At 35.5% G+C, this 21,508-nt stretch overlaps 1 protein-coding gene across 1 annotated transcript in view; it reads left to right on the top strand.

Annotated features, from left to right (window-relative positions):
* The window catches only part of DTHD1 (death domain containing 1), a 57,727-nt gene that overhangs the window by 10,745 nt on the left and 25,474 nt on the right, over positions 1-21,508 (top strand). Inside the window, exons 5-7 of the mRNA XM_006088525.3 lie at positions 14,321-14,485; positions 16,341-16,630; positions 20,745-20,989. Of these exons, the coding sequence (XP_006088587.1) occupies positions 14,321-14,485; positions 16,341-16,630; positions 20,745-20,989 (700 nt within the window). The remainder of the gene's footprint in view (positions 1-14,320; positions 14,486-16,340; positions 16,631-20,744; positions 20,990-21,508) is intronic.

Below are 21,508 nucleotides of genomic sequence, written 5' to 3'. Positions count from 1 at the left end.
GGTGCAGGCTGGGGTGAGGGACCCTCCCTCCTCCTCCCCCATGCATGAATTTCAGGCACTGGGCCTCTAGTATAGAAATAAAATGTGGATCCATAAAGGGTAATGATTTTATGCTGTAATGGGCCCAAAAGTATGCTATACAGTACAAAACAGGCAAAATTAGTCCTGACTTTCAAAGAATTTGATATGGTTAATTACAAAGATGTGGTATGGTGATTTTAATTTCTGTATTTAGGAGTATTCTGTTAATATAGGGAAAAGATTAACTTGGCCTTTTCCAACAAATTAAATTTGAGTCTATATTTACCATATAGGTGGCTTCCTTCCCCTCCTGGTGTTTATAATTAAACAAAATCCCCACCAATAAGACAATTATGTATTGAGCTACCAGCCAGAAATAAAATTGCAAATGAAATGCTAACACTGAATAAGGTACACTGAATAACAGTACTCCTGATCTAAACTCCTGTCTTTCATTTAATACTTACTTTATCTTCTTAATGAAAAAAGGTAGAAGGGAATCTTTCTATTTTCTGGTTCTAAAAAGAATTTAAAAAAAAAAAACAGAAGAAGGAGAAACAATTTCAGACATTTAATAGAAATAACTACTATTAATCGAGAAACTAGTATGTGCCAGGTCCCTTATGTATAGCATCTCATCCAATCTCCTTACCATCTCATCTTCGTTTTATTAGTGAGAAGACTGAGATTAAGCACTTGTACAAACTAGCTATGCCTATGAAGTAGTGCAACCTAGGTGTGGGCCCAGATCGCTCTATTTGTAGTCATGACTCCAAGTAGCCATTATTTATTTAGTTTAAAGATGCAAGGCTAGAAATGGAGAAGTGGGTCATTTGTTCTTTCCCCCTGTGTTGGCAATAGTGGAATGCTGGGTTTTGGCTGGAAGAATAAATCAAACTTTCCCTAGTGTTAGATAAGTGAGAGAGAGCATAGAAATATAGGCACAATCCAGTTATAAATACTTTCATTACTTGGGATATATAAGTGTATAAGCTCCATTTGCCAAAAATATGTATAACACATACTAGTATATATCCCAGTAGCAATTTAGTTAACCCATGTACCTATATGTCATAGTAAAGTAAGATTTTAAGCAGATATATCCAGAAACTTCTAATTTAAAATGTATCAGTCTAATAGATTAAGACATTCCCTTTTAAATATTCCCTAAAATAGATATATAACATATATTTATCTATTTCAAATATAAGAACTTGTCCATAAAAATTGATTCTGACTAGTAATTTGTTGCTAGAGTATTTATACCATCTGTAGAGTACACAGCAAAGGATTAATAAAAATAATTTGTGACTGACATGTACTTTACATCATAAAACAAAGCAATACCATTTTCCAGAAATATGATAGAAGTAATAGTTTGCCTGTCCCCTATTATCTGATTTCCACATACCAATGAAAATATATATTTATCTCTGTAATACACATATATCATTTTTGGAAGTGATTAGAACAATGTTTCTTTGCCCGTCCTTGGTTATATTTCCACATCCCTCAGGAACAATAGAACAGAATGTAGAGAGAAATTGGAGGCAGCCTGTTGCATTGTCAAAAATGAATTTCCCACAAGCATATGGATAAAGATAGAGGCAATAAGAGCCCTAATAGAAATGCATGCTGAGGGTGGCACCTTTCATACACTCGGTTGATTCAAAGCAGTGGAAATCCAGTTAGCACAGGTAAGAGAAGGCTACACATCGGTCCAGAGGAATTATACTCAGTAAAAATGACTAACCACCGAAAATTGGTTTAAAAATTATGCACATGGATCTGCCATCCAAATCTGAGAGATTCAAATGGCTATTGAATTGAAAGTGAGTAGACAAATATTCATCCAAAGATAAAAACACAAAATCCTACTTGGTGTCTTAAGAGAAAAAACAACAACAACAAATACCAAGATTTTAAAAGAAGAACAAAACAAACAAACAAATAAACAAACAAAAGCAGAGACAAAGAAAAAGCATCATCCTGGCTTTCACAGAGTGAGAATTATAGTTATCTGAAGAATATCAGAGAATTCTATTTTGTAAGTTTAGTAGTATCCAGGAAGCAAAATTTCCAAGAAACAGACATTGGAATAGACCAGGAGAAGATGAAAGGACAACAGGATGAAATATAAGATAATATTAAATGTACACTATAATTAAAAATAAAATAAAAAAGAAAGAACAACAGGCTGAGATACAAAGATGATAAACTGAGATGAAAAGGGACAAAGTATGATAAGAAATCATTTGAAGTGATGTAACCTAATAATTAAAGGTACAATCAAAGAAGATATCCAAGCAGCCACAAAAGGATTAATCAAAGGCATAGTGAAACTTAGTTTTCTGATGCTGATTAAAACCTTGAGTTAGAAAGTACTGAATGATTACTAGGCAAAATTTATGAAAAAGAAAAGACATATCATGGAAAACTGAAATGTCTGTTTAAATAAAATATAATTCTATCAGCATCCATTCAGCAGAAACACTTAATGAAAGAAGGCATAAAATCAGTGTAACTTCAGCCTCATTCATTGTCACACTAAAAACCAAGGGGGAAAAATGGATTAAAATTTTCAAAATTTTGAAGGGAAGGTGTTGTGGAATCAGGGTTATCACCAACAAAGGAGTTTTTCCCTTTTTTAAAATATAAGGGCTCATAATAATGTACTACTCACATATTCTTAACAAAATAAATAGATAAAATTAATGAACTGACTTGATTAAGTAAAAGGTAAGAGATTTTTTAAAAAATCTGGTATTGAATATAAAGCTAAAAGCAAAGTGAAAAAGAAAAAAAGAAAACTTCTTATAGTAAAGAGATAACAAAGAAAAAAAGAAAGTAGCACATTGACATTAAAAAGTTGATGTAAATACAATAATCAATTATATTAAATAATTATAAATGGGTTAAATATAATATCTTAATCTTTAATATTTTATATGTTGCATTTGGGGTAATTTCTGTAGATTGATCATATATATTATCAACTTTCTCATCAGTTGTTTAAACTGTTCATTTCAATCATTATAATTCTCATTTAAAAAGACTTGCTAAATTTAAAAAGCTTTCTTTTCCAAGCTCCTCTTTTTCTTTTTCATTACGCCTTCTATGTATTCCTTTAAAACTTTAGTCATTGTGAACATATTCATTTTGTGATCTCACTCAGATTATTCTATCACCTATTAGCATAATGATTACTATCATGTCTACTAGCATGCTATAATCTAGTACATTATCTCTCATACTAATTTCATTCTCTTGCCCTTAGAAATTCCTTTCTAAATATTGGTTATAATTTTTAATCAGGTCAAATTTTCTTCTCCCTTTTCCTTCCACTGGGAGCAGTTTTTATGTGCTTCTTTGTTGTTGCTTTCTCGTACCACTGTTCAAAGAGATGTGGGTTGTTTTTGTTGTTTCTTATTTCATGGTCAATGCTGCCCTTTGGGATTCCAATATTTTGACTTGGTTCCAGCTAACAGCTGGAGGCTGTATCTAATGTGGCTCAATATATGTTAAGCATCAGCCCCCACACACCTGGTTGGTGGGGAAAGGGAGGCTGACCAGGGTGGGAATATCAATAGAATCACTTCCCTGGGGAGATAAGAGCATTCTAGCATTTTTAGATTCTTTTTTACTTGTTTTCATATCTAGGATATTACCCCCCCACCACCCAAGATTTTCATTTCCTCCAGAGGGACCGATTGTGCCTCTGTGTCAGCCCCATTCCTTATGCCTATCCTATCTTACTGTAGTATCAAGTTCCTTTTTTCATTTATCATCAGTCAGCAAAAGTATAACTTAGTACGTGCTCAAAAAATGTTAAGTGAAACAACAAAATTAATGAGCAAATTTGTGGAAATGTAAATTATATTATTAACTTCTCTGTACTATTTTTTAAAAGCGATAAATTTTTTAAAAAATATTTTTTATTGGTTTCAGCAAGGAAGGGAGAGAGAGATAGAAACATCAATGATGAGAGAATCATTGATTGGTTGCCTCCTACATGCCCCACACTGGCGATCAAACCCGCCATCCGGGCATATGCCCTTACCAGGAATTGAACCATGACCTCCTGGTTCATAGGTTGATGCTCAACCATTGAGCCATGCCAGCCAGGTTAATTTCTCTGTACTTTTGATAATGCTAAATTGATATAATTATCATCAATGCTAAATATGGTAGATGTATTTTTCTCCATCTAGTGGAGCATAAAATAATCAAATGAGAATCTATATCACTCCTTATCTAACATGCATTCCTCAAAGGGTGAAAGCCAGTTGAACATTCTCTATGGAGATAGAAACACCGTGAAGAAATCCATGCCTCATAACATAAAAAGATAAAAACTGGTTGAGGCCAAAACATAGTCTGACTATGAAAATTAAAGGTCTTTATTGCTTTACATTCCTGCATGTCTGAATGATTTCTGGGGAAAAGATGAAAGTAATTTCATTGTGAGCCAGAAAAGATTTATTGACAGTAACGAAAGGGGAAATATATTAAATAGAAACATTCCACACTATCCAAGAAATATTTTAGAGTTACAAGGAAAGAGTAGCTCATAAAAAAATGGTCATTTCTACTTAATTTAATGCTATTGGATTCAGGTTATCTTATTCAAATGTGAATCATACAAAATATAATAATAAAATGGATAAACTGGTAAAGCTACCACATAACTAAAGAAATTGGATATTACCCCTACAATTGTGTCTCCTTACTTGCCGCTCCCCTATTTCATCCTCAGCCTTGCTACATAATTGCTCCTCATCCATACCAAAGTTAACCACATTTGGGAATTTTTAATCATTCTTTTGCTTATATTTATTTTAGTTTTATCACATATTTTTATTCATCTCTATACAGTGTCTTACTTGGCTTTGTCTATGCTTGATAAAAGTAACAATGGTATCCTTTCCACTGTGGATAGTCTTATGGTCTTGCCTTTTCATTTAGAGTTGTGGACATTCATTTTCACGTCTTTAAAAAATTCTATTGAATAACTGCTACTTTATTTATCTACTTTCCTACTGATGGACATTTAGGTTCTTTCTGTTATCAGTTTTATTTGTTTGCTAATACAAATAGTGCTGTTATATCTATTCTTGACTCAAAGTATATTTGAGCAAGTACTTCTTCAGAGTAAATATCTAGAAAATGAATTGAGTCATAGGGTATGCATATGTTCAATTTTACAAGTTTTACCAAATGGTAGAATGAAATTACAGTCTCCTCCCATTGCTCCTCATCTTCTCCAGCCTTGCATATTGTCAGATTTTATAATTTTGAAAATTTAATAGGTGTGAAATGAATCTCATGTGTTTTTAAACTGCACTGTTTTGATTATAATGAAAATGATGTCTTTCAGAATTTCTTTGGTTAGACATCTGTGTTTTCTTATATGTGAAATATCTGTTAATTTGTTTGCTCGTTTTAAAATTTTTACCTTGATTTGTAGTGTTTCTTATCATATTCTCAATGCTAATCCTTTGTCATTTTGTGGCCTGTATTTTCATATTTCTGTGCCAAATTTATTACATTTTCTTTAATGATTAGTGCTTTTTGTCCTGATGCTAAAATCTTCCATTTCCTGAAATTACAAAAATGTTCATCTTTGTTATCACATAATTTTAAAGGTTTTATTTTTATATGTCTGCAATTCACCTGAAATTGATTATTTTTGCATACAGTGTGATGTAGGAATTTAATTTTCCGTGTGGCTAACGTATTCTCCCAGCATTGCTATTGAATGGTTCTTCCTTTCACCAACAATCTGCAATGCTTCCCCTGTCATATAACAAATTTCCTTATTTTGAGCTATTCCACTGACCACTATTTTAATATAGTTTTGCGCAAATCTAATACTGTTTTAATAATTACAGCTTTATAAGTTGCTATCTGGTAGTTAAATCATATCATATTCTTCTTTAGAAGAACTTTTTTTTTTGGTTCCCATTTATATAAAATAGAATCACTTTTTCAAGGTCCACAGAACAAATGTTGGGATTTTTATTGTAATTGCCTCTGACCTATAGGCCAATTTGGGGGGAAAATAAAATATTTACCATATTGAGAGTTTCTATCTATTACAATAATACTAGTATATGCTTCTATTTGTGTAGTTCTCTGTTTCCCAATGAAGTGTTAGAAAAGTTGCCGTATATGTACTCCACAGGCTTTGCTAGACTTTCCTAGATACTTGATAGTTTAGGCTTCTATTAAAAACAGCATTTGAAATTTTTGCTTTTTATTTGTTGGAGATATGTTTATAAGTGAATATAGTGGATTTTCTACAATGGTATTGAAGCCAGCATCTTTCTAAACCCTCTCATTATTTCTAATATTTTTTTGAGAATTCCTTCAAGTTTTGTATGTAAACTCTTACATCATCCTCAGGCAATGTCATCACATTCAAGTCTTTAATCTATGTTGAGTTAATTTTTGTATATGGTTTCAGAAAGGAGTCCAATTTCATTCTTCTGCATGTGTATGCCCAGTTTTCCCAAAGCCATTTCGTAAGCAGAGTATCCTTTTTCTACTGTGTTTTTGGCATCCTTGTCAAAGATCAGTCAATTATAGAAGTGTGGACTTGTTTCTAGGCTTTTGATTCTGTTCTAATTGGTCTATATGTCTGTTTTTATGTCAGTATCATACTGTTATTATTACTGTAGCTTCGCAATATATTTTAAAGTCAGGAAGTGTGATGCTTACAGCTTTTTTTTTCTTGCTTATGATTACTTTGGCTATTCAGGTTCTCTTTTGGTTCTATATGCATTTTAGGATTGTTTTTTCTACTTCTATAAAGAATGCCTTTGGGAATTTTATAGAGTTTGTATTGAATCTATAGATCACTTTAGGCAGTATGGACATTTTAATATTATTAATTCTTCCAATCCATGAGCATGGGATGTCTTTCCATTTGTCTGTGTATACATTTTCTTAAAATAGAATTTTGCTGGGTGCTTCAGTTATCTATTTCTGCATAACAAACTACTCTAAACAACAACTATTTTATTATTTCTCACAATTCTGTGGGTTGTTTGGGGCCTCAACGGAGTGGTTCTCTTGTTGATCTTGCTTGGGGTTTGTTAAGCATTCCAGATATTTCAGTGTCTGAGGGTGGGGAATCCAAGATGGCTTTATTCACATGTCCGGAGCCTTCACAGTGATAGCGGGAAGCCTGGGACCAGCTGATATGCAGAAATGGTTGGGCTTCTTTCTCTCTCCATGTAATTCCAAGGCCTTTTTCTTCCATCTGACTTCTCCATATGGCCTCTTTCTGCCAACGGATCTTTCCAGAAGGATAGCTGGACTACTTACATGGAGTATCAGGGCTTCAAAAAGCACAAAAGCTGAGGCTACTAGTCTTTCTGGAGTCTGGAATTATCATATCATCAGTTCTGTAACTTTCTACTGGTTCAAGTGAGTCAGAGGGAACTCTGCTTTATTGTGGGAGAGTGCTACACAAGGGCATGAAAACTGAGAGGCATGTTTTGCTCTTTGGAGACCAGCTACGGCATAAGATTTAGATTGATTTTTTTCTCATTTCTTTGGGGGATATTGTTGCCACTGTTTATGGATTTTTAAAAAATCAATGTTGTAAAGACTGCAGTGAATTTAATTTTCATGACTTTATGGGTGATCTGCTTTATCTTGCTGGCTGCTTTTCAGATCTTTTCTTGGTATTTGATGTTCTGCATTTTTCTATTATGTATCTAGATATGAATTTTAAAAGCCTTTTCTGAATGCAATACATTGTGCTTCTTGAAGAATGAATTTCTGTCTTTTCTGAAAAATCCTTACATGTTTTCTAATCAAATATTGCCTCTTGTCCATTTATTTATTCAGTACTTCTGGGTTTCAATTAGATGTACATTAGGCCATCTCTTTCTAAATTCCATATTTCCTTTCTTCTCTTCCATTTTCCTTTCTCTGTGTGCTATAGCCAAAGTAATTTCTTCACAATCCAGTTCAAATGCCACACACAGTGTATACTTTTAAAATAGACTTTTAATCTATCATTGAGTTATTATTTCCAGCAATTATACATGTTACGTATTAAGATTCTATTTAGCTTTTATCCAAATCTCCCCAGTCATTCTTGCTGCCTGCTTGTTTTTATGATACTGTCCTTTATCTTATTAAGGTTTTCATATATAGTTGTTTTCATTCTGTATCTACTGATTCTGATATCGGTCATCTTTGAGGACGTTGCCAGTTGCTTCTGCTATCACTCATGGTATTTACCTCGTGTTTGGGACTTTGTTTCTGAGCATGCATGGATGAGAATTCTGCATGAATGGAGCTGTTTTTCTCCAGATGACATTTGTTCCTGTCTCTGCTGAGAACCAGGTGCTACTTCCTTGAGACTGCATTAGCCTCCTTGAGAATCTTGGCTAAGGTCTCAAGTTTACCTTTTATGGATAGAATCCCAAGGATCACAGTTCTTGCTCTGCTCACTTGATTATCACTTATGCTTTTCTTCCATAACTATATTATTGGAAAGAAATCTGTCCTCCTAGTAATCCCATCATCCTTGTCCAATTGCCCCTTCATCTTCAACCCTAGCTTCATACATTTTTTGGAAGGGAGTTTTGGACATTCCTTTATGATTCCTTCTGCTTATGCAAGCCCGAAAATATATTGTAAAGCCAGTTTATCAGGACCTAGTTTCTTTAGGATTGGGGGGGAGGGGAGAGGTCACAGATTACTTACTCTCAACTTACTATTTATAATCCTGGGTTTTGTATGTTAAATTTATAATGTATTAGAGATTCAAACTAAACAGAATTATTTTTTATTTATTATATTTATTGACAAATAAAATGGTAAGATATTTAAAACATACATCATGGTGATTTTAAATGTGTATACATTGTGAAAGGATTCCTCCCATCTAGTTAGTTAACACATACATCACCTCAGATATTTATCTCTTATTTATTTATTTATGTTGGTGAGAACATTTAAATTGTAACTTCTTAGCAAATTTCAATTATATAATACAGTGTTATCAACTGCAGTCACCATGTTTTACATTAAGAAATGGTAATCTTATAAATAGTAACCTCACACATGCTGTATCTTCTTTTGTACTCAACAGCCAATACTATATTATCAACACAGGTTGACCTTTAATAAAGTGAAATGATATCAGCCAAATTCTGAAGCAAAGGAATGCTTACTGAGCAAATATGACTTTTCACATTTATTCAACTTGGAGGTAGTATACTAGAAATATTTTGAATTTATTATATATCATTGTACTTACAAGCATATAACATTACTGTGGTTTAAAAAAACCATATGAAAACAAATTTAATTTAATTTTCAAAAAAAAATAAACTATCACTCAAAATAGCCAACACAATATTAAAGGAGAAGAACAAAGCTGGAGGACTGACACTTCCTGACTATAAGACTTAGTATAAGATTGGTATAAAGTTATACCAATCAAGACAGAGTGGTATTGCTGAAAAAAATAGACAAATATATCAATGAAACAGAATAGATCCACATAAATATAATTAATTGATTTTTCGTAAAGGTGGCTTTTCAACAAATGGTGCCGGAACAAGTGGACATCTAGACACAGACCTTATCTTTCATAAAATATCTCAAAATTGATTATAAAGATAAATGTAAAATGCAAAACTATAAAATTCCTAGACTATAATAACATAGGTAAAAATCCAGATGATCCTTGATATGGTGATGACTTTTTAGATATAACACCAAAGGTACAATCCGTAAAAAATAATTGATATGCTGGACTTCATTAAATTAAAAACTTATGCTCTAGGAAAGACAATGTAAACAGAATGAGAAGATGAGCCACAGACTGGGAGAAATTTTTTTGCAAAAGACACATCTGATAAAGGACTATTGTCCAAAATATAAAAGAACTCTTAAAACTCATCAGTAAGCAAACAAAGAACCTGATTTTTAAAATGGGCCAAAGACCTTAATTGACACATCATCAAAGATGTTAACAGTTGGCAAATAAGCATATGGAAAGACTACACATCATATGTCACCAGTGAGAAGCAAATTAAAACAACAATGAGGTACATGTCATATTTATTAGAATGGCCAAAATCCAGAACACTGACAACCTGAAATGCTGGTGAGAATGTAGAGCAGCAAAATTCTCACTTATTGCTTGTATGAATACAAAATGGTACAGCTACTTTGGAAGACAGTTCGTTGGTTTCTTACAAAACTAAACATATGCTTTCCACAAAATTCAGCAATAGCACTCCTTGGTATTTACCCAAGGGAGTAGAATACTATGTTCACACAAAAACCTGCACAAAGATCTTAGAGCAGCTTTATTCATAATTGCCCCAAATTGGAATCAACTAAGGTGTCATTCAGTAGGTGAATGGATAAATGATAACTGTACAATAAAATATTATTCAGTGCCCCAAACTAATGAACTTTCAAGCCACAGAAAGACAGGGAGGAATCTTAAATGCATATTGCTAAGTGAAAGAACCCAAAATGAAAATGCTTCATACTAAATGGCACATACTATATGATATTTTGGAAAAGGCAAAACTATGGAGGCAGTAAAAAATCAGTAGCTGCCAGAGGCTGGGGTGGGGGAGGGATGAATAGGCAAAGTATGGAGGATTTCTAGGGTGGTGAAAATACTCTGTATGATGATGGATACATGTCATTATACATTTTTTCCAAATCACAACACTATGCACTTTGGATGATCATGATGTGTCAATGTAGGTCGACCAGTTGATACAAACACACCACTCTGGTGGGGGATGTTGATAATAGAGAAGGCTATGCTCATGTAGGCCCGAGATATATAGGAAATCTCTATATCTTCCTCTCAATTTTTCTATGAACCTAAAACTGTTCTAAAAAATAAAGTGTAAAAAATGTAAAAGAAATTGTCCTGGAAAAGTTCTCAGTAATGTCTAGATCTACTTGTGGAAACAAAATCATGAGGTGCTTTGGAACAGATCTTTTTTGAGAAAAATCTCCGGAGTGTCCTTTAATTGTGATGCATTAGGCATTTATCCAGGTCAGAAAGGCAGCCTGGAGCTGACACCTGTTGCTTTGTCTACCTGCCACTTTATTTTGGAGGAATTACATCACAAATTCTAGAAACTGTCCTCTGTATCTATATGGATTTAATGGGATCTTTCATATTTTTCAATGACCCCGTTCATAATAATTGAGCACTTGACCCCAAATGGACTGATTATAGTTCCCTAAATGCCATGAATTTAGGACATAGGAAGAGTCTTGAACTCAAGAAGTAGCAAGGTCAGTTATTTTTAAATAAACAAATTCAATTAATAGAGCTTGAATATGTTTCATAGAATTCTTAGTACATCAGAATGTTATCTCTGAGTAGGGTCAAGTGCTATCACTTCTCTGCTATACTAGTCAAAGTTTGCTAATAGCATACAGGGTAGAGCAAAAGTAGGTTTACAGTTGTTCATTTGGAAAATAATACAGTAACTAATAAATAATAATAGAAGAAATTATGTTTTGTATACTCACAACTGCAAACCTGCATTTGCCACACCCATATATAAATGGAAGCATTTATTTGTAGAGTTAAGAACAGCTGGGATAAGTAAGAATGCCACCAAATCATTGAATTTCAATATGAATTCTATCTACAGTAGTTAAGTCTAAATTTGGGGTGATGGATGTGTTAACTAACTTTATTGTGGTAGTCATTTCACAATAAATGCATGCATCAAATCATCACATTGTACACCTGTAACTTACACAATGTTATATGTCAATTATATCGCAAGAAAACTGGAAAGTTGAAGTCTAAATTTGATTTTTATATCATTAAGGACTCTTGATTTTAAGTGGTAGAAAAAAATAAAGATTTTTTAAAATAGAATTCTTTGATGCATATAATTAAAAATCTGGGATTATATTTATCTTTATGTATTTCTTGAACCAGAATGAGCTCAATGTCTCACTTCTCTGTCTTCCTGTGCCAATTCCATTCTCTGTCAGGCTCAACCTTTATACTGCAATGTGGCTACATCTTCATAATCCCAAGATCAGTGGAAAAGAGGAAGTTCTTCTCCCCCGCATTAAATATAAAGATCTAGAGTGTTATTCTAAATATAAATCTGTCACAAACCCATCACTGAACAGACCACTGGGCCCATAGGAAGATCTAATATACAGGGCAGGTTAGCCTAGGTTATGGTATGATATGCAAAAACCTAATAACCCAATGGCTATAACAACAGTCCTTATGTCTCTCACAGGCTCTGTGGCCATCAGAGGCAGGGTGCTTCTTAGTCATCCTCACCCCCGGACTCACCCTGAAGGGCAACCACTGTCTGCTGCTGTCATGGTGGCAGAAGAAAGAGTTTGGCTGGACCCACATTAGCAACCATATGCCTCACCTCACAGTGACATATACTTCCTTTATTCACTATTCATTAACCAGACAGAATCGTCACAAGCCCCGCTCAACCACTGGGACAAGGAAGTACAACCCTTACCATGTACTCAGAATGGGAAAATTTATTTTTTTTCCCAAACAGCATTAATAAATGCCTAATGCACTATTTGGCTCAAGTTACCTAGACCTGGGAGCATAGTCAGCCCCACTACAATTGAGACCCTATATGTCTTCACAAAAAAATTTAGCCTATTGGTAGAAAAAAGTAAGAGTTGCCATCAGAAAACAAAACAAAACAAAACAAAACAAAACAAAACAAAACAAAAAACCCAATATCACATTTAATTAAGTCAGTTTCTAGTAAATGACTGAAGTTTTGGATTCAGTATGAGTGTATTTTCCTATGCTAGTAAATTATTAACATGAAGAGTTATAAACCAAAAGCCAAAAACTAAATGTCATTTTCTCCCCATCCTCCTAATTCTAATCTGGTTGACCCCTGAAGGATCAACACAGTCTAAAGTTTTCACAGTAGACATTTTAAATCTAGTTCAGTTGCTAATTTATAGATCATAAACAGTGCAACCTGTGACACTAAGTTAGTTTTAAACCCATAACTAATTCTATTAAAAAATAAAGATGTGTGAGTCACACTTGGATTTTCATTTTTTAGTACCTAGCTAGAATGGTTCTTTTCGTTGTAGTTGCAGCATCATTAGATTGGGGGTTTTATTTTTCCTGCAAGATGTTCAGTATCAAGGGTTTTCTTCCTTTGGTTGTGAAGAACAGATATCCATTTAAGTGAATTTTAAAAAAAAAGGAATCTACTGTAAGGCTACCATAGGTAATCTCTGTTTTCTCCATCTCTAGGACTATACTGACTTTTTTCATTTTCATTTTTCTCCTCTTCTTCCTTAGCATCTGCCCTTCCATTTTCTTTCATAATGATCTCTCTGCTCGTTCACTTTCATAGCCCAGGGCATGACAATCAAAGGACAATGACAAGTTACAATCTCTAGACCTTTTAGTCAAATTCCAAAGAAAAAGAATCAAATTCACTGGGTGTTGGAAACTGGTCTTCTGTTAGTCAAATCAGTTCTGGTTGGGGGGAAAGTATCACATGGTACATATCACTGCTTCTTTCAGGGCTTTTGGGTGGGTCAGTTAAGCAAGAAGAATTGTACAGAAAGCTAATTGGCTAAGACTACTGTAGGAATTAGGATGCAAATATTAATACCACTTATGGTTACTGCAATTATAAGTGCTTTAAATATTAACTTATCGAATCCTATAATGCAGATACTATGATTGGTCTCATATTATAGATAAGAAAACTGAAATACAGAGAGATTTAAAAAAAACTCGCCAATGGTCATGCAGTTACTGAAAGTACGCAGTCTTGTTCAGAGTCTGTAGTCTACCTTTCATGCTATACTACTTCTCTACTACCCTAAAGCATCCAAGTTTACATCAGAGAGTTTATTAATGTTTTGGGGGCTGTTCTCTTAACTCTTTTGCCAGTAGTAAAATGCTTCTCAATCTCCAAAACTCATGTTGAATACCAGGAATATCAGTATTTTCACTTAGCAAGCTTTCCTGAGCACCTTCCTTCTGCTGCTGAACCACCGTGCACTGATGACCTGAATTACCACACGGATTACTTTGTTCTGTAATGGAATAATATTGTAATACTATGAGGTTCTGTAGAGAAAGGGTGATATGTTTCTTATCTTTATATTCAAGGTGCACAGCATAATTAGTGGCACATAGTATATACTTAATGAATTGTTATTAAATTATTCACTTAATGAAAAACATAAATGCACTAACTACGATTTGTGCTATATAGATTTTACCAATTTCTCTTCTGCTATCATTACATAGGACAAAAAGTGCTTCTATAAGAAAACCCGGGAACAATGCCTGTGAATCTTTGAAATTACTGGGATTCAGAAGCCGAGACAGTGGCTGGTTTGGGCTTGATGGTGTTGCGGTGAGAACCATGCAGAGTGGCTTGATATCATTTGAATTGCGTGAACACTTAGAGAGGTAATACAATAGTAAACAATAAAAGCTGATGGTGTTCTATCCCAATGATTTATTATTGGTTTTACGAAAATGGGATCATAGGATTACATTTTTATTCTTCAGATAGGAGTATGAATAGTCCCTTAGGGTGTGCTTAAAATGCTAAAATGCAAACCAGAGCTGACATGAATATGCTATCTGTAATTTCATTTATGATAGTTTAATAACTGCTTTTGGAAACCACTCATAACTTAGATTTATTTTTACAGGTTGCTTCTAACTCCAAAATAGCTTTAAAATAGCACCTTCATTTCTGAAATTCCATGACGATAGTAATTAACTGTTCATAGTACGCTCATCTCATAACTATGTATTTATAAACTGAATTTGTTATTTCAGTGTCCTCATTTTGCTTTCTCATTTCCATGCTTTCTAGACAGCTCATTACGAGAAGAGCTTTAGACCACTGTAAGGTTGATGAGAAGTAGACATTCATAAAGAGAGGGCAATCATATGATAGACTTTACTTCTTGTGTCTACAGCTTGTGTCTACAATTGTCTTGGGTCAGGTTCGAGTCTAAGATGTAAATGCAAATGATTTATTGAAAAAGGGCCCTCAGGTGAATCCTGAAAGGGAATAAAAGAAGCAACAAGGCTTTGCAGTGTGACTACCAAGGTGTCTGGCTTTCCACCCCTGTGTCAGTCAGTCCTTGTCTCTGGGCGTGGGGCTGCTTTGGATTGAGGGTTCCTGCCGGGCAGTTCCCTGGAGAAGGGCTGGATGATGGATGATCCAACCAAGGGGAGGGGTCTGTATTAATTTGCTAGGCTCCCAGAATAAAGTAGCAAAAAACTGGGAAACTTAAACAACAGAAATTTATCGCCTTAGTTCTGGATGCTAGAAGTCCAAAGTCAAGGTGTTGTTAGCAAGGTGCATTCTTTTTGAGGACTGTGAAAGAAGGACCCGTTCCAAGGCTTTCTCTTTGGCTTGTAGATTGCTGTTGTTATGTCCACCAGGCATTGATTCTGTATGCATATCTTTGTGCTCCAAATTCCTCTTTTTATGGCACCAGTCATATCAGATTGGGGCCCATCTTAATGACCTCACATTAACTTCACCTCTGTAGACCCTATCTCCAAATAAGGTCACATTCTGAGGTACTGGGTTTTAGGATTTCAACATATGGGTTTGGGTAGAGGGGACACAATTCAACTCATAATAATTCAAACCATCATAATAATTCTTACAACACCTGACAGAGAGGAATATTTCAACCCCTAGTTACTGATGATATACATATTCTGAATCTTATTGCTAGTAAATAGATTATTTTGATCATCATTCTCTTCTATATTTTGAAATACTTATTAGTAATGCTAATTAAAACATAATTTAAAATATGCTGCCATATTTAGAGCTGAGCTGAGACTACAAAATTTCTTTGTTTAAGAACATCTGTTGTAGAATTTGGTTTGATTTGAGCTGGTTTCCTGACTGTCCAGAGTTTCATTAAAGTCATTCATGAATCTAACCAGTTGGTCATCAGAATGCTTGATTTTGCCCTAGCCGGTTTGGCTCAGTGGATAGAACCATGGACTGAAGGGTCCCAGGTTCGATTCTGATCAAGGGCCCCAGTGGGGGGCGTGCAGGAGGCAGCCAATCAATGATTCTCTCTTATCATTCATGTCCCTATCTCTCTCTCCCTCTCCCTTCCTCTCTGAAATCAATAAAGGTATATTAAAAAAATTTTTTTAAAGAATGCTTGATTTTAAAGGAAATTTAGATGACAATGGCTCCTTTCCTGGGTGTTATTAGTCATCAGTGATATTTTTGAGACTGTATGTTTCCCTTCGGTCATGTCTCTTCTCTCCCATGCAGGTTTATTGTGGTCCACCTGTCCTCCATTGTGGACAATAGCCATTTGGTTTCTTTTGTGAAATCTTTAGAGGAAGCCATGCTCAGCACCAGTGCCTGCATTGTACTGTATCACCGGAAAGACAGTCCACACCGAGTGGTTATCTCAGTGGTGCCTTCTAAAGATCTAAACCAGGAGCTGAGGAACTTGCGCTTGGAAGCCTGCAGTGGTCCTCCAGAGCCATCTCGCCATTTCCAGGTGAAAGAAGGAGAACAACTTCTTTTAAGGTTTACTGGAAACATATTTGCTTCAAGTAAGTATAAAGACATCTTTTTGCATATTCTACAGGCTATCAGCCACAGACTTCGGAAGGAGTTTGCTCAACTTGTATTCCTAGGAAAACTTCTGAGGACTGAGAGGCTTCTGAAGAGCAGGGAGAGAAAGAAACTCATTTACTTCTTTCTTTCCAGTCTCTTCCTTTGCTTTTTAGGGGAGGCATTCTCCTTTGTGGGCAGACTCTAAGGGACATTCTTAGAAATCGTCTTCTCTATGATTACTCTCTGAGTCCATGCTAGGGTCATCTCTTTCCTCCACCAAAGCAGTTGCCTCCTAAATACTCCTCTTTCTCCACTATTAGTCACAGGAAATCCATTTCCATATTGTGACAACAGTGACCTCTTATAAATAATACTTTATTACTCTCCTGATTAAAACCTTATGATTACCTCCTATTCCACTTAAAATAATACCCAAATCTTGTTGTCTTACAATCTAACCTGGGGTCAATAGACTCCTAAGAGATATGTGGATAGAACTATATTCCAGTACAACTGTCTTATTTATAATTCCACTTATTTTATTTTACATATTTAAAAGACTGCTCTGAGAAGGAATCAACAGGTTTCACCAAAGTCCAAAAGGGTTCATGAATAAAAGTGGGCTGGTACCTCTAATCTGGTGACACACCCCTGCTTCCTGCTGATCCTCATATTTATCTAGTGTTTTTTTTTTTAATCTAGTGCTTTTTGTTTCCACTATAAATCTTGTCACAAGTTGGAATTATTTTACTTATTTAATTGTTTACTTATGTTTCATTCATATGCTTATGCTGTGTCCTAGTTCATCAAAGGCTTTCAATAAATGTGATGATGCTGAGAAAAAACAAACAGGGTGAGTGAATCTGAGAGGGGGCAGGAGAGGTGAGAGAAGTGAGGGAATCAATGAGAAAGAAGAGAGAAAAGGAAATGAAGAGAATGAGAAAAGGAAGGAAAAGGAGAACAGAGAAAACAGCTGAGTAAGAGAAGAGAAAAAGATTCAGGGGGAGCTGCCATCACAGAAATTTTTATTTATTTATTAATTCAACCCCTTCTCTTCTCTAACTCCTCTCTTTGAGGTGGAATAGAATCTAACAGGTATGCATATAAAAATGAGGTGTGAGCTCTAGCTGGTTTGGCTCAGTGGATAGAGTGTCAGCCTGCAGAATGAATGGTCCCGGGTTCAATTCCGATCAAGGGCACATGCCTGGGTTTCGGGCTCAATCCCCAGTAGGGGGCGTGCAGGAGGCAGCTGATCAATTATTCTCATCATTGATGATTCTATCTCACTCTTCCTCTCCCTGCCTCTCTGAACTCAATAAAAAAATATTAAAAAAAAAAAAAAGATGAGGTGTGAGGGAGAACGCAGGGATAGGTTTCTGGGCCAGCAGTCTTGTAATAGACATAACTTGGAGTAATATTCTCTGTTGACTTGTAAATTAATATAGATCCCATTGATTTTTAATGCTGCCTATTTTTCTCTCTGATTCTGGAAATTTCTGCAAGCCCCATGGGCTCTTTGTTGCATCAAAAATGATGCAGCTTGAAGGCGAGGCTGTTGTTTTTCTGATGTCTCTGATGTAAGTGAGAACCAAAGTGTCCCAATTTGAAGTATCTCTTCCACTCTCACATGCAGAGTCTCAGCCATCTGATTCAACTGCCAGGACTTAGAGAGTGTCAGGGATGTCAGAAAAGGGAAAAGGGAGGAGAAGAGGGGGAGGAAGGAAGGGTGGAAGAAACTCTTCTTCCTACTTGGCAGCCGGAGCAGGAATCATGGTGTCCACCGTGGGACAATCTCTCTAAGAATAGAGAGTCAAACACTGGAAGTGGCCCACCCAAATGAATGATGCAAATGATTTTCCTGTAATACTTGGGACAGCAGCTGTGTTTACCTACTGCCCTAAACAGGAGTGAGTTACTGTGCTTCTTATGGGCAGTGGCACTGAGTGTACTTTTGCCTGTAATGCCAGGGAGCATGTGCTAAAACAAGAGTTCCTGAAGATAGCCAGTGTGTGTGCAATTCCCCCTGAATGAGGAACAGAGAAGAGCTCATCTTCACTCAAAGAAAATGAGTCAGACAGGATGCCAGAATCAGTTCTGCTTTGTCTTTTCTAGAAACCCATGTTCAGTTCTGAAGTCTCACTGCTTTTTTGTTTTTACTCTGTTTAAGAGAAGCCAGGAGTAAGGAATTGTATTCATCTTTGCATCAGGGCCTGGGTCCTTCCTGTGAATCTCATGAAGTCAGAGGCTGTGTGCCTAGGGTTCTCCTCCCCACCCATCCCACCCCTACCTGCAACTATCTCCGCCTGCATCTTCATCTCTCACCTTGATGATCGTGTTCAGAGATGCCTTCTTTCCAGTCCTTATTTTACTTCTTCAGAGTCTATGTGCTTCTTTTTTTTTTTTTTTGTGGATCTCGCCATAGATGCAATCTTCTACTTATTCATTTAATTGTTGGTCATTGACAGTTTCTCTGACTACAGTCTCACGAAGGGAGGGTGTGTCTTGTTATCAAGCACCATTCAATCCCCAGCACCTAGGACGGTGCCTGACAGTTAGAAGGAGTGTATTGAGTATTTGTTGGAAGAATGAAGACAAAAACGTTTGAAAGGACTTAACACAATAGCATTGTGCAATTAAGTGTTTAAAACTTTAGTACATTTAGATGACTGCTCTCTGAGAAATGTCACAATCTCTATATTCATTATGTAAAATAGAGATGACTTCTTTGAGTGAGGACCATGGGACATGGATTTTATTTAACGTCTAAGAGAAAAATAGATCGATAGGCAGTCCCCTTGGTTTTTATATTGACCTTTGGTATTCTGCACACAAGCCATAGTGTGCATTGTCTCAGTCAGAGCTGTCAATTCAGCACGTAAGCTTTTTACTGAATGACATAGAAGCCCCCAGTACTTACAAAATCCAGAAGGTGCTGGGAAATGGGCAGACCAAATTTAAGGGGGCTACTTTTGTCATACAAATCCAAAACAATGAAAAATTCTGCTTATTATCATTTGCTATCATTTATTGAGCACATTATAGGCAAGGCCCTGTGCCAAATATTTTTTATCCATATTATCTCACTTTATTCCCAGAACAAACCGAGGAGGTAAGTTTTATTTCTCCCTTTTTAAACATAAGAATGTTAAGTAAAGCTCGAAGAAGCTCAGGGATGTGAAAGAACTGGATAAATATGACAGCGTACGAAAGTAGTAGTGGCTGGACTGGGATCTATGTCTTTATGGCAAAAACATATTATACCTGATGCATTATACCTGGCTAAGGGTAATGCAGACATGCCTTAGGGAACGTGGTAGTGTCTGTTTATGGTTGCTGTGATGAAGCAAAATAATCCTGACTGTCATGGTAAAACCCCCATGGGTGAAAGGTTATGTTTACTAAAGCTTCATTATTTTCAGTGTGAAGACTTTGGCATATCATTGTTTGGGGGAATTCACCAGGTTTTAATAGAAATTCCAGAAATGTGACTCTAATAACCATTTCATGTAGAAGTTTTCGAACAGCACTGCCTATTTCTGCGATGGTGGAAATATTTTACCTCTGCACTGCCCAGTAATGTAGCTACTGGACAATTTTGGCTAATGAACATTTGAAATGTGGTTAGAGTGACTAAGGAATTGCATTTTAACTTTAATTAATTGTAACTTTAATTTAAAAAGCCACAGGTTGCTAAGTGGCACCGGATCTGGAGTGTCACTACGAGGTCATGATAGTGTGCACTATGATATAGAAACGGGAAAGGAAAAAAATAACAATTCTTGAAAGGTGAAAATAATTTTTTAAACACAGGGTGAGCTGACTATTTCTAATTGTTTCTTGGTATAGCAAAATGTAATAGAAAATGAAAGATTATTAGACCTAGAAGCAGGTGGAGATTCCTTGGTCTAATTACAGATAAGAAATCTTTTGAGTAATTTACACAGTCTCAGGGTCTATTGCTGCTGCTTTGTCAGGATACATTTTGACAAGAGGTAATGACACCAAAAACGCTTTAAGTGCATTAAAGAATTACATGATTATTTGGATTTTTAAAATGTAAGACAAAGTGGTATATCTTACTAATAACAAGTGCATTTTACTTCTATGTAGGCAATGGGAAGGATTATGGAAAAGACTACAAGCTTATTTTTCATTTACAAAGAAAACCCAGGCTGGAACTCCAAATCAAAGAGGTGGATGAATTTGGCAACTACAGCTGCTCTCATTATAAGGGCACTGTTGTAGTTTACAAACTACCTAAACAAAAGACAATCCACAACTTGGACCAATCTCTCATACTTAATGAAAACCATTATCAGTTGCCAGTGTGTAAATTACCATTGAGACTACCAAAGGTGAGTTCTTTTACTCCCCTAATTACCATATTTTGTTAATTATTTGTAATGCTCTAGCACAATCAAAACTTCTGCACACGGATACTTGAAGTTAAAAGGAAAGGTAACAATAAAGTTGATAAGGAAGAAGTGGGTAGCAACAATTTTAGAGTGTAGAATGCATACCAGGGTTCCCACTTTCATATAAACTTTCTAACAGGAACAATTCAAGTTGAGTTGATCCTGATAGTATGTAGTTAATGACTATGGAAATCATGTCATTCAGTTTCTGTAACTGCATTTGAGTGACTGGGAGATCATTATGAAAACATTGGATATATTTTGGAGTACAACCCTTTGAGGAAAAATTATGTGGTGAGCATGGAAATGACATCAAAATATTTTCACCAAGATTTACCAAATCCTGCACATTTTTTTTAAGAGTTAATCACTCTTATTTAAAACTAGAGGCCTGGTGCACAAAATTCAGCCTGGCCTACTCCCTCTCACAGTCTGGAGCCCTCAGGGATGTCTGACTGA

This window comes from Myotis lucifugus, unplaced genomic scaffold (assembly GCF_000147115.1).
Source record: "Myotis lucifugus unplaced genomic scaffold, Myoluc2.0 scaffold_48, whole genome shotgun sequence".
Classification (NCBI taxonomy): domain Eukaryota; kingdom Metazoa; phylum Chordata; class Mammalia; order Chiroptera; family Vespertilionidae; genus Myotis; species Myotis lucifugus.
Note: the sequence above shows the minus strand (reverse complement) of the source record. Positions and strands in the feature narration are given on the sequence as shown.